Source organism: Mesoplodon bidens, assembly GCF_964165515.1.
Source record: "Mesoplodon bidens genome assembly, chromosome: 4".
Classification (NCBI taxonomy): Eukaryota; Metazoa; Chordata; class Mammalia; order Artiodactyla; family Ziphiidae; genus Mesoplodon; species Mesoplodon bidens.
Genome location: NC_138160.1, coordinates 111,452,297 through 111,476,586, shown reverse-complemented (window position 1 = coordinate 111,476,586; position 24,290 = coordinate 111,452,297). Strand labels below are relative to the sequence as shown.

The window sequence follows — 24,290 nt, the reverse complement described above, 5'->3', positions numbered from 1 at the left end:
CTACTTTAAGAAGTTAGGTACTAAGAAGGATAAAGGAACTAAGGGAGAGAGTACCCAAGGAAGGAACAAACTTGAAAGGGGAGCCCTCTCCCCAAAACTGAAATTCAGAACTTGTTGGTGAATATGTTACTTGTAGCCCAATAGCTAATGGAGAAGTTCACTTGGTTGCCCTGGGCCAGAGCTGTCCACAGTTATTGAGTCAGGGCTGGCAGGAAGAGATCCTCTGACCAGGACTGGTAAGCAATAAAATCCTCCCTCACCCCCACCCGGCCCAGGGTGCAGATGGGCCCTGAGGCTGGAGATAGGACCTCCCTTTGCTCACATACCCCACAGAGCGAAGAATACTTTCCTACTGCGGTGTCCCTGTACTAGCACCCTTTACTGACAGAGCTTTAACATTTCCAGCTGGCCAAAGGAGAATCTTGACTAAATCCAGATGCTTTATTACAAAGTAAATTTGAAACTGAGAGCAAATACATTTGAACTTGAGAGGCAATAAATAAATGGTACAGTCCACTCTCTTGGTTACTCAGTTTTCATTCTGAACACATTTGAGCTTCCATCCAACTCTGTTTCCACCTAACAAGATGTAGCTATCATTCATATAAGTAAAGAAGTTCCTACTCTCTCCCCAAAATAAGGAGATGCACAGTTCCAACAGTCATTACTCGCTGTTTATTACATATTCCATCACAGTACTCTGAATATTCTATTAACTACAAACTACTTTGTAAAGTTCACCTCCAACAACTTATATATAAAGTAAATAGGGGGAAGAGAAGGAAGAAGAAAATGGTTAACATTTACAGAACTCCAGACATATACACAATATATAGTCCTTGTTTCTGTAACTGGTCACAAGCCCGTAGTTGGTATCTCTCGCTTCCTTTTTTTCACCACCCATTCAGTACTTCCAGCCTCAGCCAGAATTTCAGCTGTTCTGCGTTCTTTACTTGATGATGAGCACAAAACTTTCATTTCTGAAGGATCGTTAATTATCCTGCCCACCCTACCCACCCCGTCTTTGGTTGCCGTTAGTTTTCCATTAACCTTTAACAGCGGACTTGAAAGTACTACAAGGAGCCTAAATGAAACCCCTGGGCTTCAGATGTAGTTCTCCTGGCCCCCATTGTATGCAGCAACTCAGTTTCTCCTTGGTGATTGGGATCAATCACTCAGGCCAGTAGAATAACCCCTTTTCCTGCCTTTTGGTTCAGCGGCCAGGTGGAAGTCTCTAATTCAGTGGAACCGTTGCTGTGTTTCCATAGCTAGACATAATCTAAGACTAAGAATCAAAACCAGCAGAGCTCACAGTTTTAGGGAGGGGAAGTAAAAATTCTGTGAATGAATTATTAAGTATAACAGTGAGAAGAGCCGCTCCTATTTCCACGCCTTGAATATCAGACCCATGTATTCTGGCTGTTGGGGGAGACAAACCATTGCTGTACTTCTGCTGCTGCAAAATGAGTACCTTGATTGAAAATGATGCTGTCTGGAGTGCCGAGGCAATAGATAGGCATTTTGTGAGCCTGTGGATAGTGGTGCTGACAGAAGCATTATGGGCAGGAAAGGCAGATCATTTCCAGAATATATGCCTGTTCCAGTGAGGACAAATATAGTCCTTCTCCATGATAGAAAAGGTTCAGTGTAAATAATTTGCCTCTAGCTGACTAAATAGTCCTCCTGAGGAATGCTTCCATATCAGAGACTCAGTATTGGTTTCTGCTCTTGGCAGATTAGGTACCCAGCAGTAGCATTGGCCGCTGCATATTTTCCATCTCTGTCACAATAGCCACTTCATTTGTGGGCCCATTGAACAAGCACTGACTGGGGAGAAAGAGTTTGATTGACATCCATAGAGCATGTTATTTTGTTTACCTCTACAGTGGATGCCCTGTGTGCATTCACAGGGGACACAGGTATCTTCAAAGTCTGTATCCATTTTGAAAGAGGTCCTTCCATATACCTCTTCCCAGACTTCCTTGTTACCAGTCTTCCAGTCCTTTTCCTTCCAGGTCTCTGACTATCCAACCAAACCATTAGTAACTGCCCCCATGAATGTTTAGATATTGATCTAATAATTCTGGCCTCTCTCAATCCAGATAAAATGGACAGCCAAATGTATTGCTTGAAGTTCTATTCCCTAGAAGGATTTTCCTTCACTACCTTCCTTCAGGGTCACCTTTGAGTGGGGCTGTCCACTTTGGGGTAGTACTAGCATGTTGTGCAGACTCATCTGTGAAACAGGCTCAGGTTTTTTCTTCTTCAGTCACTTGGTCATAATGGACTCCCTGGGTGGGCATAGGCACAGGTTGAGGTGGAGGAGGCAATGCAACAGGAATTGGTATTGAAGGAGTCTGAGCTACCTGCTCATGCAACTTATTCTGGACCTGGGTAAACTTGATCTCTTATATACCATATTTATTTGATAATAGATTGCTACTGCTCATGCCCAACCCTTACGGCTAGCAATGCAGTTCATGATAGGAAGTTCAGGCTGCATTGTCACCTGATGTCCCATGGTTAGGCATTCAGCCTCTACCAATGCCCAGTAGCAAGCCAGAAATTGTTTCTGGAAAGTAGAATATTATTTGCAGAAGAGAACATGGATATTTCAGAAATTCTAGAGACCTGCACTGTCATTCTTATATTAGTGCTTGTCAGACACTCCCTAGAATATCACTATTTGCCGTGAACACTAAATAATCCATCATTGGATATGCTGGATCATAAGGCCCAAGTAGTAGAGTGGCTTCTACGGTGTCCTGAACTTGGCGGCAGCCTTATGGGCAACTCTGAAGATGGGTCAAAGTAGCACACTTTATGTTACCTCCAGAATCTGAGAAAACTAACCAAACATTGTGCCTCTTCTTTTGTGCTAGATGGTATGAGGTGCAGCAACTTGTATTTCACCTACACCTTGTAGGTGATATGTTGTCATGCCCCAAATTATGGAACTCCCAGAAATTTGACTGAGGGGGCAGGTCCTTGAATTTTTGTAGCATTTATCACCTAAACTCTAGTTTGCATATATTTTAATGAAGCATCTAAAGTGCAGCCCCTTATCTTGTAATGAAGTTTTATATGTAATTTAAACTAATAAAATATATTTTAGGGCTTCCCTGGTGGCGCAGTGGTTGAGAGTCCGCCTGCCGATGCAGGGGACACGGGTTCGTTCCCCGGTCTGGGAAGATCCCACATGCCGCGGAGCGGCTGGCCCCGTGAGCCATGGCCGCTGAGCCTGCGCGTCCGGAGCCTGTGCTCCGCAACGGGAGAGGCCACAACAGTGAGAGGCCCGCATACTGCAAAAAAAAAAAAAAAAAAAAAAAAAAAAAAAAATATATATATTTTACAGTTTACAATAAACAAAGGAGAAAAGGAATAAATCAAATCTGAAATATCATTGTCTTTCTTTTGAAACGGATTTAGTGTTTTCTAGAATTGAGTCCATTTTCTATTTGTCACCGTAAATTTTCAGTGTAGCTCAATAAAACAAGGACTTCATTACTGTGATTTTTATTTATTTATTTATTTTAAATAAATTTATTTTTTAAATTTTTGGCTGCGTTGGGTCTTCGTTGCTGTGTGTGGGCTTTCTCTCGTTGTGGTGGGGGGGGGCTACTCATCGTTGTGGTGCGTGGGCTTCTTGTTGCGATGGCTTCTTTTGTTGCGGAGCATGGGCTCTAGGCGCCCGGGCTTCAGTAGTTGTGGCATGCAGGCTCAGTAGTTGTGGCTCACGGGCCCTAGAGCGCCGGCTCAGTAGTTGTGGCTCATGGGCTTATTCGCTCCGCATTATGTGGGATCTTCCCGGACCAGGGCTCGAACCCGTGTCCCCTGCATTGGCAGGCAGCTTCTTAACCACTGCGCCATCAGGGAAGTCCCATACTGTGATTTTTAAATAAAATTTAATGCGTGTGTTGATTGAAACATTCATTTATGCAGCAAATAAGCATTGATCGTCATCTCCATGTAAGACACTGGCATTAAGAAAAAAAGACTGACTTAACTTGGTGGAATGGGATGACTGCTTTGTTTTTTAAAAAGGGCCCTTGTTGTGTGACACTAGAAGAAAACTTTATTGGGGAGGCAACTGTGGAAATGGATTCTACAGATAAGCAGGATTAGGTCGGCAAAGAAGGAGGGAACAGGTATTTCAGTCAGAATATCTCAAGCACTGAGAGATAATTCATTTAGAAAATATTTATTGAGTGCCTGCATGTGTCAGGCACTCTTCTGGTCATTGAGGTTGGGAAGGGTTAATCACCTTTCACCAGCACTGTAAATAGCATTGTCCTTTTTCTACAGACGTAATTTTTAGAATAATTTTTTTTGACAAAGTAATGAATTTGTACTGTTCGAAAGTCAAAACAGTATAACAAGTTGTACTTTAAGAAGTATTATTCCCACTTTTATTATTATCCATGCCATTCAACCCACCTGTGTAGAAAGCTAGCCACTTTTATTAATGTCTTACATATCTTTCTAGATATTTTAAATATATATGAACAAAAACAAATACATATTCTTATTTTTCCTATTTCTGACCCAAGTAGGAACTTTATTCAGTAGTTTTAACTCCTTTATTGTGAAATAAATGGGGGAAAGTGCAGATAACCTAAATGTACATGTTAATGCATCAGTATAAATTGAACATTTGCCTAATCACTACTCTCAGATCAAGAAATTGAAATTTGTCAGCACCCTGGAAGGATCCTTGCTTGTCGTTTCTCAAATCAACTCTCTTGCTTTCCCCTCAAAGATCATCATTTTCCTAAATCTTAATCAATCTTGAATAGCTATAGAATTTTAGCCTGAGGATATGTATTGTAGTTTAGTTTTGGTTACTTTTGAACTTAATAGGAATATACTCTTCCATTCTTTTTATATGCCTTCTTTGGCCTAATGTTATGTTTATGAGATTCATCTGTGTTATGCATGTAGTTAGTTCATTCTCATAGAGTATTTCATTGTTTCCATAGTTGAGGGCTATTAAAAGCAAAGCAGCTGTGAACATTCTTGTACATTAGATGCACATGTTACATTTCTGTAGGTATACCTATCAGAAAATTGTTGGCTTATAGGATGTGCCTGTTTTCAGCTTTAATTGTTCATTGCAAGTTGCATTCCAAAGTGGATGTACCAGTTTACACACCCAGGAGCAGTGCATGAGAATTCCTATTGTTCCACATCCTTAACAACACTTAGTATTGTCATTCTTTTTATTTTTTTTGACTGCTTAATTTCAGTTATTCTGTTGAGTGTGTTGTGTGTGTGTGTGTGTGTGTGTATGTGTGTATCTCTTAGTTTTGCTTTGCATATTACTGCTTGTTGATGAGTGAGTACATTTTCATTTAAATAACCTCTTTTGTAAAGTGCTTCTTCAAGTCTGTTCCTCATTTTTCTAATGCATTGTATTTTTGTTATTGAGATGTGGAAATTCTTTGTGTATTCTGAATAAAAATTCTTGCTTGATTATTTATATTACACATTTCTTTTCCCTACTCTGTGCCTTGTATTATTCTTTTAGTAATGTCTTTGGGTGAGCACAAGTTCTTAACTCTAAATAGAGCAATTCAGTCTTTTCCTTTTTGTCTTCTTTGCTTAAAAAATATTTCTGTAGCTGAGATCATGAAGGTATTTTCCTTTTTTACTTTCTAGAATTTTTCTCGTTTTCCTTTCACATTTAGAACTGTAGTCTACTTAGAATTGGTTTTTGAGTATGGCATAGTGTTGCATGATTTTCCATGTGGATTCCTGTATGTTCTTCTCCCACTCTCATTCAGTGCCACCTTTTTCAAAAATATCCACATATTTGTGTACCTATTTCTGGGCTCCTATTCCATTAGGTTTTGTTTATCCTGCTTGAATACCACATTGTTGTAATTATCATAGCTTTATGATGTGTCTTGAAGTTTAATAGAGAAACTATTAGTGAGAAACTGCTGAACTGTGTTTCACAGTGGTTGTACCATTCTAGACTTCTGCCAGCAATGTATAAGAGTTCTGTTCCTATTTTTACATAGTCATCAACATGTGGTGTCCTCAGTCTTAGTTTAGCTATTCTAGTCACTGTGAAGTAGTTTTAATTTTCATTTTCCTGCTCAATAATGATATTGAGCACTTTTCCTTGTGCTTATTGGCCATTGCTTGCCCTATATTCTTTTGTGAAGTATCTCTTTAAGTTTGTGTGTGTGTGTGTGCACGTGCGTGTGCCTGTTTTAAGGTTGAGTTATTGGTCTTTATTATTTTGTAGAAATCTTGGAATACATTCATGATGCAAGCTGACAGGTATTGCATGCATTTTTATCTCATTTGATTTGCGTTTTCAGTTTCTTAAGTCTGTCCTATTTAACAACTTTATTAAGGTATAATTGACATAAACTAAACTGCACATATTTAAAGTTATAATTTGATAAATTTGACATATGTATACACCGATAAAACTACCATGTCCAACCCCCTCAAAGTTTCCTCAGGTCTCTTCGTAAACCTTGCTCATCCTTCCTTGCTCTGTCCCTTCATCCCCAGAGGTCACTGAATCACTGAGATTTTTTTTGGGGGGGGGTCACTATAAATCAGTTTACATTTTTTATAATTTTATACAAGGTGAAGCATATAATATGTACTCTTCTCTGGTTTCTTACACTCAATAAAATCATGTTGAGGTTTATCCATGTTATGCATATCAATATTTAACTTTTATTGCAGTATCCTTTTTTTTTGGATATATCACTATTTGTTTAGCATTCAACTACTGGTGGACATTTAGGTTTTATCCTATTTTTAACTAGTGTTACTATGAACATTTGTGTCCAAGTCTTTATATGGACATATGCTTCCATTTCTCTTGAGTAAATTTTTAGCAATGGAATAACTGGGTTAGAAGTCTTCATGTGGACACATACTTTGATTTATTTTGAGTATATACCTAGGAATAGCTAGTGATGTAGTGGATGTTTAACCTTTTAAGAAAGTTCCATACTCTTTTCCAAAGTTGTTGTGCCACTTTATACTCCCACCAGCAGTGCATGAGAGTTCCAGCTGTTCCGCATCATATCCTTACTAACACTAGATATGGTCAGTATTTTTAAGTTAACATATCCTAATTTGTATGTGGTGATATCTGATTGTGATTTAAATTTGCATTTTCCTAAAGACTAATGATGGTGGGCATCTTTTCATGTGCTTATTTGTCAATCATATATCTTTTGTGAAGTGTCCTTTTGAATCTGGCCCATTTGGGGAAGGGTGGCTTGTGTGTGGGGGGTGTTGGGGGGTTGGCAGAGTTGTTTAATTTCTTATTTTTGAGTTTCAGAAGTTCTTTATATATGCTATATACAAGTCCTTTAACAGGTGTGTAACTTGCAAATATTTTCTGCCAGTCTGTGGATTGTGTTTTTCATCTGTTAATTGTTTTTCAAAGTGCTGAAGAACTTAATTTTGATGAAGTGCAGTTTATCAAATTTTTTTTTTCTTTAATGAACTGTGCTTTTGTTGTATGTAAGAAATCTTTTATTAACCCAAGGTCACTAAGAATTATCTTCTATAATTTCTTCTGCAAGTTTTATAGTTTTAGATTTTACTATAATCTGTTTATGTCTGTGATCTACTTAGAGCTAGTTTTTTTACATGGTGTGATATATGGGTCTAATTTCAGTTTTTTACCTATGCATATTCAATTAGTCCAGCAGTATGTGTTGACAAAACTATCCTTTCTCTGAATTACCTTTGCATATTTGTTAAAAAAATTTTTTTTGGTGTGAACTCTTTTTTTTTTGAATTTTATTTACTTTTTTATACAGCAGGTTCTTATTAGTTATCCATTTTATGCATATTAGTGTATATATGTCAATCCCAATCTCCCAGTTCATCCCACCACCAACACCACCCCCACGCCAGTTTCTCCCATTGGTGTCCATACGTTTGTTCTCTACATCTGTGTCTCTATTTCTGCCCTGCAAACCAGTGAGCTCAACTTTTTATTTTATATTTGTTTAAATTTAATTGATTTATTTTTCTACCTGGTGCCAGTACCACATTATCCTGACAACTGTACCTTTATCATAAATCACAAAATAAGGTAGTATGGGTCCTCCAACTTCGCCAAGTTGTTTTGGTTACTATAGGTTTTTTATAATTCCTTATGAATTTTGGAATCAGTTTGTTAATTAAAAAAAAAAAAAAAAGCCTGGGATTTTGTTTGGGAATGCATTGAATCTTTAGACCAGTTTGGGGAATGTTGACATTTTAACAGTCAACTCTTGAACCATGAACAAGATGCATCACTCTTATTAACTTAGGTCTTCTTAAATTTCTCATGGCAATGTTCTGTATTATTCAGTGTTCAGGTGTTGCATATGTTGATCTTATATTTTGTATCCTTACTAAATTCATATATGAGTTCCAGTAGCTGTTTTATAGGTTTTTAGGATTTTCTAAATAAGTGATTTTGTCATCTGTGAATAGACAGTTTTGCTTCTTTCTTTTCGTAATGTGAATGCCTGCCCCCTCTCCCCCACCTGTTTTCCTGCCTTGTTGCACTGGGAAGAAACTACAGTACAATGTTGAAGAGACATAGTAAAAGTAGCCATCTTTTACTTGTTCTCAGTCCAAAAGGGGAGTTGGTGATGGAAAGGTGGAAACATTGAGTTTTTCGCCAAGTATAATCATAACTCTAAAATTTTCGTAGATGTCCTTTATCTAGTTCTCTGTTTGTAATCTCTACTTTCCTGCACTCTCATCATTAGGCAACCACTGCTCTGCTTTCTGGCATATAGATCAGTTCACGTTTCCGACTATTTTATATAATTGGAATAATATGTTGTATAGTTTTTAATAGCTAAGTTGTTTTTTTGTTTGTTTGTTTTTTTGTGGTACGCGGGCCTCTCACTGTCGTGGCCTCTCCCATCGCGGAGCACAGGCTCCGGATGCGCAGGCTTAGCGGCCATGGCTCACGGGCCCAGCCGCTCCGCAGCATGTGAGATCTTCCCAGACCGGGGCACAAACCTGTGTCCCCTGCATCGGCAGGTGGACTCTCAACCACTGCACCACCAGGGAAGCCCTATAGCTAAGATTTTTCACTTAGCATAATGTTTTGGGGATTCCTTCATGTTGCTGTGTATACCAGTAGCTCATTTTGTAAATTTGCTCAGTATATTCCATTGTGTGGATATACCACAAGGTATTTATCCTTTCATCTATCGAAAGACATGAAGTTTGTTTCCAATTTTTGGCTGTTACAAATAAAGCACCTGTGAACATTTATGTACAAATCTTTGTGTGAATAGGTGCTTTTGTTTTTCTTAAGTAAATACCTAGAAGTACAGTGGCTGAGTTGTATCGTAGATATGTTTAACTTTTTAAAAAAACTGCCAAAATGTTTTGTTGAGTGGTTTTATCATTTACATTCCCACTACCAGTTTTGGAGAATTCCATTTGCTCAACATCCTCTTCAGCACTTGAAATGATAGTCAGTCTTCTAATTTTAGCTATTCTGGTGTGTATGTAATGGGATCTCATTTTGGTATAAATTTTCATTTCCATGATAACTAATCCTATTTAGCATTTTTGCATGTAGTTATTGACCACTCATGTATCTTTTGTGGAAAGTTAACTCAATTCTTTTGAGGTGGTCTTTTTATTTTTGAGTTATAGTAGTTATTTATATATCATATATAAAAGTCCTTTGTGAGTTATGTGTATTGCAGATATTTTTCCCAGATTGTGTCTTGCCTTTTTATTTTTCAGTGGTAACTTCTTAAATGTGATAAAGTCCAAAGGATGATTTTTTTCTTTTTACTTGAAGTACTTATGTGTTTTAACTAATCTTTGCCTACTCCAAGTTTGTAAATATTCTCTTTTGTATATTCCTAGTTTTCTTTTTTTTTAAATAAGAGTTTTATTTATTTATTTATTTTTGGTTGCGTTGGGTCTTTGTTGCTGAGTGTAGGCTTTCTCTAGTTGCATCAAGTGGGGGCTACTCTTCGTTGTGGTGCACGGGCTTCTCATTGCGGTGGCTTCTCTTGTTGCGGAGCACAGGCTCTAGGTGCGTGGGCTTCAGTAGTTGCGGCATGCAGACTCAGTAGTTGTGGCTCATGGGCTCTAGAGTACAGGCCCAGTAGTTGTGGTGCGCGGGCTTAGTTCCTCCGCGGCATGTGGGATCTTCCCGGACCAGAGATCGAACCCATCCATGTCCCCTGCATTGGCAGGCAGATTCTTAACCGCTGCATCATGAGGGAAGTCCCAGACAGTTTTCTTAAAATAGCTTTACTGGTGTATAATTTACATAGCATAAAATTCACCCATCGTGGGCTTCCCTGGTGGCGCAGTGGTTGAGAGTGCGCCTGCCAATGCAGGCGACACGGGTTCGTGCCCCGGTCCGGGAGGATCCCACATGCTGCGGAGCGGCTGGGCCCGTGAGCCATGGCCACTGAGCCTGAGCATCCGGAGCCTGTGCTCCACAACGGGAGAGGCCACAGCAGTGAGAGGCCTGCGTACTGCAAAAAAAAAAAAAAAAAAAAAAATTCACCCATCATAAGTTTACAGTTTAATACTTTGTAATTAATGTATACATTGGTGCACCACAGTTTTAGAAGACTTCCATTACCTGAAAAAGTTCCTCATGCTCTTTTGCAGTTAATCTGATACACTTTCTGTCTCAATATCTACCTCCTGCAAATATTTAAAAGTGGTATTTTGTTTGACTTTTTTCACTTAGCATAATGTTTTTGAGGTTTATCCCTGTTTTAGCCCATAACAGGTGTAGCTTTTCCTTTTTTAAAAATTGTTAAATTGTATTTTATTCTATAAAGTTTCACATTTTGTCTAGCCATTCATGAGAAGATGAAAATTTTGAAAATTTTTATTGTTTTATTTTAGGGGCTTTTATGAATAATGCTGCTATAAAGATGCACATACAAGGCTTTATATGGGCTGTGTATTTTTGTTTCTTTTGTAGATATCCAGGATTGGAACTGCTGTGTCATATAAATATATATTTAAGTTTTGAGGAAAGGGGCAAATTGCTTAAAAGATGACTATCATTTTACATACTGACCAGGAACATATCATGGATCTAGTTTTTCTACATCCTCTCCATCACTTGATATTGACAGCCTTTTGATTATTGCCATTCTAGTATGTGTTTAACAGTATCTCAGTGATTTTAACTTGTGTTTCAGTAGTGACTAGTATTGTTGAGGATATTTTCATGTGCTTATGAAGCATTCCTATACCTCTGTTGAAATATCTGTTCAAAGTGTTTCTCCATTTTTCGTTTATATTGTTTGTCTTATCAAGTTGTAGGAAATTTATATGCTTTGGATACAAGTTTTTTATGAGATGTATGATTTTTAATTGTTTTTTTTTGGTCTTATCAAGTTTTAAGAACTTAGATGTTTTGGATACAAGTTCTTTATCAGATGTATGATTTGTGTATATTTTTTCTGTGGCTTGTCTTTTCCTTCAGAGTATCTTTTGAAGCACAAATATTTTGCATTTTGATGAAATTCAGTTTATTGTTTTTTCTTTTGAGGATTGAGGTTTTGGTGTCATATCTACGAAATCTTTGTTTAACCTAATCCCACAATTATTTTCTCTTACGATTCTTTTCTAGAAGGTTTTCAGTTTCAGCTGTTATATTTTGGCCTGTGTCTATTATAACTTCATTTTTGGTTTTGGTTTTGGTTTTGTTTCTGTTTCTTTTTGTCTTTGCTTAAGGATAGCCAGTTGACCCAGTGCCATTTGATGAAGAGGCATTGAATTGCCTTGGTACCTTTGTTGAAAATTAGTAGACCGTATATATGTTTGTTTATTCTGAGCTAATATTTACTCTGTTCCATTTAACTATTTTTCTATCTTGGTACCAATCTGCTGTCTTAATTATTGTGGCTTGTTGTAAGTTGTCAAATCAGTATTGTAAGTCTCACAACTTTGATCATTTTTAGAATGGTTTTCATTATTTTATGTCCTTTGTTTTTCCATATAGATACAAGGATCTGCTTGTTGATTTATAAATCCTGATGGGATTTTCATAAGAAATGATTTATTGTTTATTTCAAAATAGGCTGTGTTTTTTACAGCAATTTTAGGTTTACAGCATGGAACAGAAGGTATGGAGATTTTTCATATACTCTCTGCCCCTACTCATGCATAGCCTACACCATTATGAACTTCTCTCACCAAGGTGGTACATTTGTTATGGTTGATGAACCTGTATTGCCACATCATTATCACCCAAGTACATAGTTTATGTTAGGGTTCACTCTTGGTATTGTACATTCTGTGTGTTTGGACAAATATATTTCCACCATTATATTGGGTTGGCCAAAAGTTTCATTCATTTTTTTCCCATAAGATGGCTCTAGTAGCACTTAGTTGTCTTAAACTTCATTCAAAGCAATTTTGTTAGATTGTGTGTGACAGCTGTCATGTCAGCGTGCATTTTTAAAAAACTTATCAAAATTGGTGAATTTTTGTGCAACCATTTTAATATTGAAGATGGAAGAAAAAAGCAACATTTTTGGTCATATTATGCTTTATTATTTCAAGAAAGGTAAAGATACAACTGAAACACACAAAAAGATTTGTGCAGTGTTTGGAGGAGGTGCTGTGACTGATTGAACATGTCAAAAGTGGGTTGTGAAGTTTGATGCTGGAGATTCCTTGCTGGATGATGCTCCACGGTCAGGTAGACCAGTTGAAGTTGATAGTGATCAAATCGAGACATTAATTGAGAACAGTCAACATTATACCTCGCAGGAGATAGCCAACATATTGAAAATATCCAAATCAAGTTTTGAAAATCATTTGCACCTGCTCAGTTAGGTTAATCGCTTTGATGTTTGGGTTCCACATACGTTAAGCAAAAAAACCCTTCTTGACCGTATTTCCGCCTGTGATTCTCTACTTAAACGTAATGAAAACGTTCCATTTTTAAAACACATTGTGATGGGAGATGAAAGCGGATACTGTACAATAATGTGGAACAGAAGAGATCGTGAGGCAAGCAAAATGAACCACCACCAACCACACCAAAGGCCTTTCGTCATCCAAAGAAGGTGATGTTGTGTATATGGTGGGATTGGAAAGGAGTCCTCTATTAATGAGCTCCTTCCGGAAAATGAAACGATTAATTCCAATTAGTACTGCTGCCAATTAGACCAACTGAAAGCAGCACTTGATGAAAAATGTCCAGAATTAGTCAACAGAAAACGCATAATCTTCCATCAGGATACCACAAGACAGCATGTTTTTTTTTATGACCAGGCAAGAACTGTTACAGCTTGGCAGGGAAGTTCTGATTCATCCGCTGCATTCACCAGACATGGTACCTCCTGATTTCCATTTATTTTGGTCTTTACAAAATTTTCTTAATGGAAAATATTTCCATTTCCTGGAAGACTATAAAAGGCACCTGGAACAGTTCTTTCCTCAAAAAGATAAAAAGTTTTGGGAAGATGGAATTATGAAGTTGCCTGAAAAATGTCAGAAGGTAGTGGAACAAAACAGTGAATATGTTGTTCAGTAAAGTTTTTGGCGAGAATGAAAAATGTGTCTTTTATTTTTACTTAAAAGCTGAAGGCACTTTCTGACCAACCCAATAGTATCGTGCAGAGTAGTTTCCCAGCCCTAAAATTCCTCTGCGTTCTACCTGTTAATTCCTCCCTTCCGCCAACCCCTGGCAACCACTGCCTTTTATTGTATTCATAGTTTTGCATTTTCCACAGTGTCATATAGTTGAAATCATACCCATATGTAGTGTTTTCAGATTCGGTTCTTTCACTTAGAAATATACATATAAGTTTCCTCCATGTCTTTTCATAGCTTAACAGCTCATTTCTTTTAGCACTGAATAATAGTCTGTCATCTGAATGTACCATAGTTTATTTATCCATTCACATGCTGAAGGATATCTTGGTTGCTTCCAAGTTTTTGCAGTTATGAATAAAGTTGCTGAAACATACAGGTGCAAGTGTTTCTGTGGACATAAATTTTCAACTCCTTTGGGTAAATACCCAGGGAACATAATTACTGTCATGTGGTAAGAATATTTTTAGTTGTGTAAGAAATTGCCAAGCTGTTTTCCAAGGTGGCTGTACCATTTTGCATTGTTAGCAGCAGTGAATGAGAGTTCTTGTTGATCCACATCCTAGCCAGCATTTGGTGTTGTCAGTGTTCTGGATTTTGGCCATTCTCATAAGGCGTAGTGGTATCTTGTTGCTTTAATTTGCACTTCCGTAATGACATATGATAAGGAACATTATTTCATGTGCTTACTTGTCATCTGTATATCTTCTTTGGTGGAGTGTCTGTTAAGGTCTTTGGCCCATTTTTTAATTATGTTGTTTGTTTTCTTATTGTTGTTTTAAGAGTTATTTGTATGTTTTAGATAACAGTCCTTTATAGTAAGTCCCCTACATGTGAATGAGTTCTGGTCCAAGAGTGCATTCGTAAGTCCAGTTTGTTCTTAAGTCCAACAAAGTTAGCCTAGGTACCCAACTAACACAATCAGCTATATAGTACTGTACTGTAATAGGTTTATAATACTTTTCACACAAATAATACATAAAAATCAAACACAAAAAGTAAAACATTTTTAATCTTACAGTACAGTACCTTGAAAAGTACAGTAGTACAGTACAACAGCTGGTGCTTCTTAGCAGTACCAGCTACATCACTGCTGCTTTTACACTTGCTTCTGGACATCCTGGGCTTGAAATAAAGATACTGTACTACTGTACTCTGTACGTACTGTACAGTAAAGTACACAAAAGCACAGCCACTTGTAGAGGATGCATGCACGTGACAGTGTATGCCAGACAGGTGAACTAACTTACGTGACTGGACATGCAGACACATGTTCGCATCTTTGAAAGTTCACAACTTGACGGTCCATATGTAGGAGGACTTATTGTATCAGAATTACCTTTTCAAATATTTTCTCCCAGTCTGTGGCTTGTGTTACTCTTTTAACTGTGTCTTTTGTAGAGCAGAAGTTTTTAATTTTAATGAAGTTCAGCTTCTCTATTACTACTTTATGTATCATGCCTTTAGTATTTTATTTACAAAAGTCATTGCTATAGCCAGAGTCATCTAGGTTTTCTCCTGTGTTATCTTCTAGAATTTTATAGTTTTGCATTTTCCATTTAGGTCTGTGGTCCATTTTGAGTTAATTTTTGTGAAGTGTGTGTCTAAATTATTTTTTTACATGTGGATATCCAGTTGTTTCAGCATCATTTGTTAAAAAGACTAACTTGGCTCCAGTGTGCTGCCTTTGCTCCTTTGTCGAAGATCAGTTGACTATATTTATTGAGGTTTATTCCCGGGCTCTCTATTTCTGTTCCATTTATGTATTTATTTTTTCACCATTACCACACTGTCTTGATTACTATAGCTTTGTGGTAAATCTAGAAGTCTGGTAACATCAGCCCTTTATTTTGTTCTTCTCTTTCAATGTTGTGTTGACTATTTATCCACAAAATAACTGTCTGGAATTCTGACTGGGATTGTGTTAGGTCTATAAATCAAGTGGGAAGTACTGACATCTTCACAACATTGAGTCTTCCTGTCCATGAACATGGACTATCTCTTCATTTATTTATTTCTTTGATATTTTTATCTGAGTTTTGTAATTTTTGTCATACAGATTTTATGTAGATTTTGTTAGATTTTTACCATAGTACAGTTGACCCTTGGAGAACACTGGTTTGAACTACACAGGTCCACTTACACGTAGATACTTTGCACTAAATTCTACAGTACTACAGGATTCGAGGTTGGTTGCATTAGCAGACGTGGAACTGCCGGTATGGAGGGCTGACTGTAAAATTATACTCAGATTTTTGACTGAGGAAGGTTTGGCACCCCTAACCCCTGTGTTGTTCAAGGGTCAACTATTTCATTTTGGGGGGATACTAATGCGGATGGCATTGTGTTTTTTATTTCAAATTTTACATGTTCTTGCTGGTATATAGGAAAGCAGTTAACTTTTGTATATTAACCTTGTATCCTGCAGCCGTGCTATAATGACTTATTAGTTTTAGGAGTTTTCTTGGTAAGTTTTTTCAGGTTTTCTCCATAGATGATCATGTCATCTGAGAACAAGGACAGTTTTATGTCTTCCTTCCCATCTGTATACCTTTTATTTCCTTATCTTATTATATTAGCTAGGACTTCCAATGCCATCTTGAAAACAGTGGTTGAGAGGGAGCATCATTACTAAGTTCCTGTTCTTGGTAAAGCATTGAGTTTCTCACCATTAAGTGCGATACTAGCTGTTGGTGCTTTGTTGATAGTCATTGTCAAGTTGAGGAAGTTCCCCTCCATTCCTGGTTTATTGAGAGTTTTATCATGAATGGGTGTTACTTATGGAATGGGAAGGAAGAAATAAAACTGCCTTTACCGGTTTCTGTATGTAGAAAACTTTAAGGACCTACAAACTTAACTACTAGAACTTAGAGTATATCAGGGTCACAGGATATAAGATCAATGTATAAAAACCAATTGTATTTCTTTATACTAGCAATGAATAAAATAAAAATAAAATTAAGGAAACAGTGCCATTCAGAATAGCATCAAAAAGAAAAAATATTAAGTAATTTAACAATTAATTAAAATTTCATTAATTTTATAAAGTGTAAAACTTATACAGTAAGTCTCCTACATACGAACGAGTTCCATTCTGAGAGTTTGTTTGTAAGTCCAACAAAGTTAGCCTAGGTACCCAACTAACACAGTCAGCTATATTGTACTGTACTGTAATACGTTTATAATACTTTTCACACAAATAATACACAAAAAACAAAAAATAAAACATTTTTAATTTTCAGTACAGTACCTTGAAAAGTATAGTAGTACAGTACCAGCTACATCACCGCTGCTTTTACGCCTACTTCCAGACATCCTGGGCTTGAAATAAAGATACTGTACTACTGTACTTTATACAGTACTATACAGTAAAGTACACAAAAGCACAACCACTTGTAGAGGATGCACACACATGACAGTGTATGCCAGGCATGTAAACTAACTTATGTGATTGGACATGCAAACCCATGTTCCCATCTTTGAAATTTCACAACTTGAAGGTTTGTACGTAGAGGACTTACTGTACAATGAAAAATGTAAAATATTACTAAGTGAAATTAAAGAAGATATAAATATATGTAGAAACAATCCATGTTCATACACTGGAAGATGAAATATTATTAAGTGCAAGTCTCCCCAAATTAATCTGTAGATTCAAAATATTCCTGGACTTCCAGTTTCCACTAGGCCATGTAAGAATCTTGGAAATTGCCACTCCGTCTTAATAACAAGTAAAAAGTTGAACTGAAAAATCAGTAACCTTTCTTAGATCCATAAGGTAAGTGAGGTAACAAGGGCAAACTGCTGTCCCCAAATTAGAATGACAGACAAATACAGAAAATCAAAATTTAAAGCAGCAATCTCTGAGGGAGCTAGTGCCAGGGTAGGGAAAATTGAACTGTAATTGGTTTTTTGTTTTGTTTTGTTTTGTTTTTGCGGTACGCGGTCCTCTCACTGTTGTGGGCTCTCCTGTTGCGGAGCACAGGCTCCGGACACACAGGCTCAGCGGCCATGGCTCACGGGCCCAGCTGCTCCGCGGCATGTGGGATCTTCCCGGACCAGGGCACGAACCCATGTCCCCTGCATCGGCAGGCGGACTCTCAACCATTGCGCCACCAGGGAAGCCCCAATTGAACTGTAATTGATGAACTGCTGGAAGCTCAGTATGGACTACTCTGAGAGTTAAAAAATCCAGGAAGACAGTGCCATTGAAGGGATCTCCACACTTTGAGTTTTACCTCACAGATCTCTGCCAGGTTCTCATGGTGAATAACAGAGAAAAAGCCCATGTGCTCCTGGCAGGGGGAAGGTAAAAGGAAACATTTTGAAATATGCCACAGCATTCTTCTTAAGAATGTCTGCTGTTAGGAGAAACTATTCCAGCAGAGCCTAACAGACCTGCAGAAAGGGAATACCCAACTCATGTTGACTCTAGCTTTTCGTATAAAGAAAGGGAAGTAACTCAGTGCTAGCCCACTCTAGCAATCCTGTCCCACCTAAAAGAAGGAAAGTAACTGAGAAACGTGTGAAGTTCACAATCCACAAGCAAAGGCTCACCAAAGATGAGACCTAATCATAGAACTATAAAATGCTTCCCCTTCCCTCACACCTTACTGGCATATGACTAAAGGCCTAATAACAGCAATTCTTTTTATCCAGTACATCATGTCTGACTAGCAAGAAAAAATTACAAGGACTTCTGAAGGGCAAAAAACACAGTTGGAAGAGACAGAGCAAACATAAGAATCAGAATGAGATATGGTAGAAATGAATAAAAAGAAATGCACACTGTAACCAAGTGGGATTTAACTCAGGTATACAAGGCTGGTTCAACAGTCAAAAATCAATTAATTCATCGTATCAACGGACTAAAGGAAAATCGCATAATCATATCAACAGTTATGGCTGAGATTTGAAAACTCTACTCTCAGTAAGTGATAGAATTGCTAGACTGAAAAATTAATAAAGATAAAACTTAAATATTATTAACCACTTTGATCTGATACGTAATTTTTTTTAGACTTAAGAGATCATTCTCCAATATAGAGCATATTCTAGGCCATAAAACAAGTCTCAGTAAATTAAAAAGGATTGAAATCATACAGAGTTTGTCCTCTGAGTATGTTGGAGTTGAATTATAAATATCAGAGTAGAATGTGGGAATTGAAACAGTGCCTTTGTAAATGACCCATAGGTCGGGGAAGAGTTGACAACAGAAATTAGAAAATATTTTGAAATGAATGAAGATGAACATGCATCGTAATTGATGGAATTCAACTGAAGGACCTAGAGGGAAATTTATAGCACTTTTATGAGAAACATATGGTCTCAATTCAATCATCTTAAGTTTCCAGCTTAACAATAAGAATAACAAAGTAAACTCAAAGTGAACAGAAGTAAAGTTTGAGTAGAGATCAGTGAAATAAAAAACAGAAAAACAGTAGAGGGAAATTAATGAAATGAAAAGCTAGTTCTTTGAAAAGATCAACAAAATTGTTAAACCTTGCGTTAGACTGATCTTTTAAAAAAGAAGACACAGATTATTAAAATCAGGCATTGAAAGGGGATATTACCATCCTACAGAAATTGATAGTATTGTTAGGGGATTTTATGAGCCAGTGTATACCAAAAAATAGGGCAAATCTTAAAAAGATTACTGTAAATGCACTCAAAAAGAATTAGAAACTTTGAATATACTTATAAAAAATAAAATAATTAATAATTATATATATTCCCACAGCGAAATGCCTAGGCCCAGATGGCTTTACTGCTTGTGTTTTCAAATATTTAATGAAGAAATAGGGGAAGAAAGAACATTTTCGATCTCTTTTATGAGTATAGTATTGTCCTGATGATGTAGTATCATAAGAAAACTGCAAATTGTTATTTCTCCTGAATATACATGCAGAAATCATTAACAAAATAACAGCAAATCAAATCCAGGAATATATTAAAAGTATTAGACATTGTGACCAAGTTGGGTTTATCCTAGGAGTGCAAGGAATTTTAACATCCATAAAACAATTAATGCAGTATTCTCCATTAGTAAAGAAAATAGGCAAAAACTACATAATCTTTTCAGTAAACAGAAAAACAGATTGATAAAACCCAAAACCCATTCATGATAAAATTTTTAAAATATTAGATATATGGAAGGAAGCTTCCTAACCCTTGTCTAGGACATGTACAAAAAGTCTGTTGCGATGAGAATTTTATAATTTCCATTGTTTCATTTATATTCTCTGATCCATTTCTAATTTTTGTTTATGGTATTAAGATCTTTTTTAAGATCTTTTTTTCTGTATTGATATCTGGTTGTTTCATCACCATTTATAGAAAATAATATCTTTTCCCCCATTGAATTACCTTGGCACTTTTTTCAAAAACTCAGTTGAACTTATATATATGGGTCTGATTTTGTTTTCTCTCCTGTTTTTATTGATCTATAAGTTAATCTGATGCCATACTATCTTGAGTATTCTAGCTTTATAAAAGTATATCTTGAAATATAAAATATTCCACCTTTGTTCTTGTTTTCCAGAATTGGTTTAGCTATTTTAGGTCTTTTACATTTTTATGTAAATAGAATCATCGTGTCAATTTCTCTAAGGCAACTTGTTGATTATATTGAATTTGTAGAATATTTCAGTCCATAAACAGGATATATCTTATTTTATTTGGGACATCTTTAATTTTCTTGGCAATGTTTTATAGTGTTTTAGTTGGCAGTTTTGTACAGGTCTTATGCACGTTTTGGTAAATTTATCTCAAGTTTTCTGTGTTTTTATTCTGCCTTTAATGGAATTAAAAGATTTCAGATTGTTCATTGCTATCATACAGTAAAAGGGTTAACTTTTGGATATTAAGCTTGTATCCTTCAATCTTGGTAAATTCACTTATTTCTTTCCTTTTAATACTTTACTTTGTTTCATTTTGGCCACGCCATGCTGCTTGCAGGATCTTAGTTCCCTGACCAGGGATCAACCCAGGCCACATCAGTGAAAGCACCAAGTCCTAACCACTGGACTGCCAGGGAATTCCCTAAAAACAGAATGTATAGAATTTACTTAATACACAATCATGTCATCTCCATTGCAGCTTTTCTCATGCCTTTCTTGTGTAAATTATTGTACCAGGAACTCAAATAGTTGATGAGGGAGTGTGTTTCTTTCTTTTTTTTTTTTTAATATTTATTTATTTATTGGCTGCTTCGGGTCTTAGTTGCGGCACACGGGTTTCTCTAGTTGAGGTGCGAGGGCTCAGTGGTTGTGGTGCGCAGGCTCTAGTTGTGGTGCACAAGGGAGTGTTTCTTTATATCAGTACTCTAGCTGATAAATTCAGTAGGAATATGGTATTTGTTTTTCTGTTTCTGACTTCACTCTATATGACAGGCTCTAGGTCCATCCATCTCACTGCAAATAACCCAATTTCACTTCTTTTTATGGCTGAGTAATATTCCATTGTATATATGTGCCACATCTTCTTTATCCATCTGTCTGTTGATTGACACTTAAGTTGCTTCCATGTCCTGGCTATTGTAAATAGTGCTGCAGTGAACATTGTGGTACACGACTCTTTTTGAATTATGGTTTTCTCTAGGTATATGCCCAATAGTGGGATTTCTGGGTCATATGGTAGTTCTATTTTTAGTTTTTTAAGGAACCTCCATACTGTATGCTAACACATATATATGGAATAAAAAAAAATGGTTCTGAAGAACCTAGGAGCAGGACAGGAATAAAGACACAGACGTAGAGAATGGACTTGAGGACATGAGGAGGGGGAAGGGTAAGCTGGGGCAAAGTGAGAGAGTGGCATGGACATATATACACTACCAAATGTATAATAGATAGCTAGTGGGAAGCAGCTGCATAGCACAGGGAGAGCAGATCGGTGCTTTGGCCACTTAGAGAGGTGGGATAGGGAGGGTGGGAGGGGGACGCAAGAGGGAGGAGATATGGGGATATATGTATATGTATAGCTGATTCACTTTGTTGTACAGCAGAAACTAATACACCATTGTAAAGCAATTATACTCCAATAAAGATGTTAAAAAAATTCAGTAGGAATAATTAGAATTATAAAATACCTTTTTCAGTAGCCCCTAATAACACTTTAGGTCTAGTCACTGATCAAAAATGGATGCGAAAACTAATAGATGGAAAATTGAGAGGAAACTTTATAATGGACATATCAAGTTGACACTGTCTGAAACCACTCACGATTATTTATTTATTTATTTGTTTTTGACTGCGTTGGGTTTTCGTTGCTGTGCGCGGGCTTTCTCTAGTTGTGGCCAGTCCCTGTTATTCCATCTTGAATGAAAGCAAACTTCTGCAAATTTCCTTTTCATTGTTTTATGTATTAGATGAGGTAGGAATATTTTGGGGAAAATACAAAAACAATACAGCCTACTGCTTAAGAAAAAACAGCAGTGACTTTTTTGTTATGTTCAAAAGTAAGTTCATTTGGATTTTGATTAGGATTTGGCTATAAACTAGTATTTGTATGTAACCTTATACTTTGTGGAGAATTGACATTTTTATAATATTGAGTTTCTTTGTAAGTGTATGTTTTATCACTTCTTTTATTAAGCCCTATTTTCAGTCCATCAATAAAATTGTGTAGTTGTTTTTTATAAATGACTTCTGTATTTCTTTATTAAGTTTATTTTTTTAAGTTTTGCTTGTGTTATTGGAATTTTAAAATTATTTTTGTAATAATATTAATATATTTTATAATTAGCCATGGTACTTAATTTCCATTTTGTAATATTTTAGAGTGCTTTTATAATTTCTTTTATGTACACTCTGCGTATTAAGTATGTTGACCTTCTGTGTCTCTAGTATTTTTTTCATATCCCACCTTTTAAAAAACTTCAGTTTGTCTTTTGAAATGAAAACATCAATTTTTTCCTTTATGAGTGCTTTCTTTTTTGATTTGCTTAGAAATTTTTCTCTCAGACAAATAACATGAAAGTACTCAAATTTTCTTTTAGTACTACTGCAGTTTTAATTTTTTCCAAAGAGCTAGGCAGTGGCTCCAACACTGATTTTTTTTTTTTTTTGCGGTACGCGGACCTCTCACTGCTGTGGCCTCTCCCATTGCGGAGCACAGGCTCCAGACGAGCAGGCTCAGCGGCCATGGCTCACGGGCCCAGCCGCCCCACGGCATGTGGGATCTTCCCGGACTGGGGCAGGAACCTGTGTCCCCTGCATCGGCAGGCGGACTCTCAACCACTGTGCCACCAGGGAAGCCCTCCAACACTGTTTTTTAAAAATAAACCACTTCTATATCTCACTACATTTTTTAGTATATTCAAGTGTAAGTATTTTTAAAGTTTTTTTTCTATCTGTTATCTAATATCACTCTCAAAAATTTACTTTTTAAAAATATTCCATAATTGTGGCTTCACTCTTTAGTAAGTGTGGTTTTACCTGAATTCAACACATATTAATAGATGTTCAGAATTTGGGATTAGGCAGATATCTTTTATAATCAGTTTTAGAGACTAGTTACAGGCAGAATTTTAAAAATAATTATCACACAACTGTGTATTGAGACCACTTATATATATCTTGGCAAGTAAAAGGAAGTTTTTGTTTTGTTTTTTAAAAAAATCTTATTAGTGTACCTGATAAGATCAGAATTTCTTGGTTAACATGTAGGTTTTTTTGGTTCATTTTTTCTATATTGATGCATTTTATTTATAACCTTTGCTAAAGAAATTATTTTTCTGTTTTTATAGTTTTGGTAAGCAGTTTGGAGGAAAAAGAGGATGTGATTGTCTTGTATTAGAGCCTTCAGAAATGATTGTGGTAAGAATTTTAAAGAATACTGAAATTGTTATTTGATATGCTTCATTTTCAACTTTAAATGTAGTAGGCTTTTAAACACTCAAGGAGGTTCCATTACTGTGACTTTTTAAATATTTTACTAAGTAGCATCAAACTATATACCAAGTTGGATACATTTTCATCCACTTTAAAGTTTTTTCTGATCCTTGAAAGGGATGCAATTATATATAAAATGTTGCAAATTTAGTAATTTCTTTTACTACTTCTATCAGAAATTTTAAATAAGAGCTCTGAAAGGGGATCCTGATTTTCCTATTCAATTTAGTTAATAATCTTTGAGCATCCTTGTTCTGTACCCTGGACTTGAGGGAAAGAGGTAAAAAAAAGAGATACAGTTATATCCAAGTAAGAAATGGTTTAGATCTTAATAGTTTTACTTTAAGAGTGTATTTAAGGAATAATTCTTTACTTTTTCCTGAGAAAGCTAGGTAGTTGATGTAAATATAGAAAATAAGACTTTTTTTCCTTACCATTTGAAGAATCCAGAACACAGCAAGCACCCTTTTGCCTTGTTCTGAGATGACCTTACTAGAAAATAGTTAATACTGAATGGACTCTTTGTCCTACTAGCATCTCATGTAAATGATCATGTCATCTGATTTGATTTAAACTTGAGAAACGAGGTTGAATTCTTAATGAAGTCTTTTAATATGAGGGCTCAAAACTAAACCACTTTTCCATTTCATGGTGTTACAGTCAGATTGACATCTTCAGGTAGATTCTGTTTTCTCTTCCCTAAACTGGGTCATCTACGTTATCGTGAGCTTAGTGTCCTAAATTTCATATAAACCACTGGATTTTAAGCTCCTAAAAGGCAAAGATTATTTCTTGTTCTGTTTGTGTCTT

At 36.4% G+C, this 24,290-nt stretch overlaps 1 protein-coding gene across 6 annotated transcripts in view; it reads left to right on the top strand.

Moving 5' to 3' along the window:
* The window catches only part of RAPGEF6 (Rap guanine nucleotide exchange factor 6), a gene marked incomplete at its 3' end in the record, with an annotated part of 219,987 nt that overhangs the window by 35,093 nt on the left and 160,604 nt on the right, over positions 1 to 24,290 (top strand). For all 6 annotated transcript variants that reach the window (XM_081232763.1, XM_081232760.1, XM_081232762.1 and 3 more), the window contains one exon: positions 23,336 to 23,405. In XM_081232763.1, coding sequence (XP_081088889.1) covers positions 23,397 to 23,405 — 9 coding nt within the window. In that variant the 5' untranslated portion in view covers positions 23,336 to 23,396. The remainder of the gene's footprint in view (positions 1 to 23,335; positions 23,406 to 24,290) is intronic.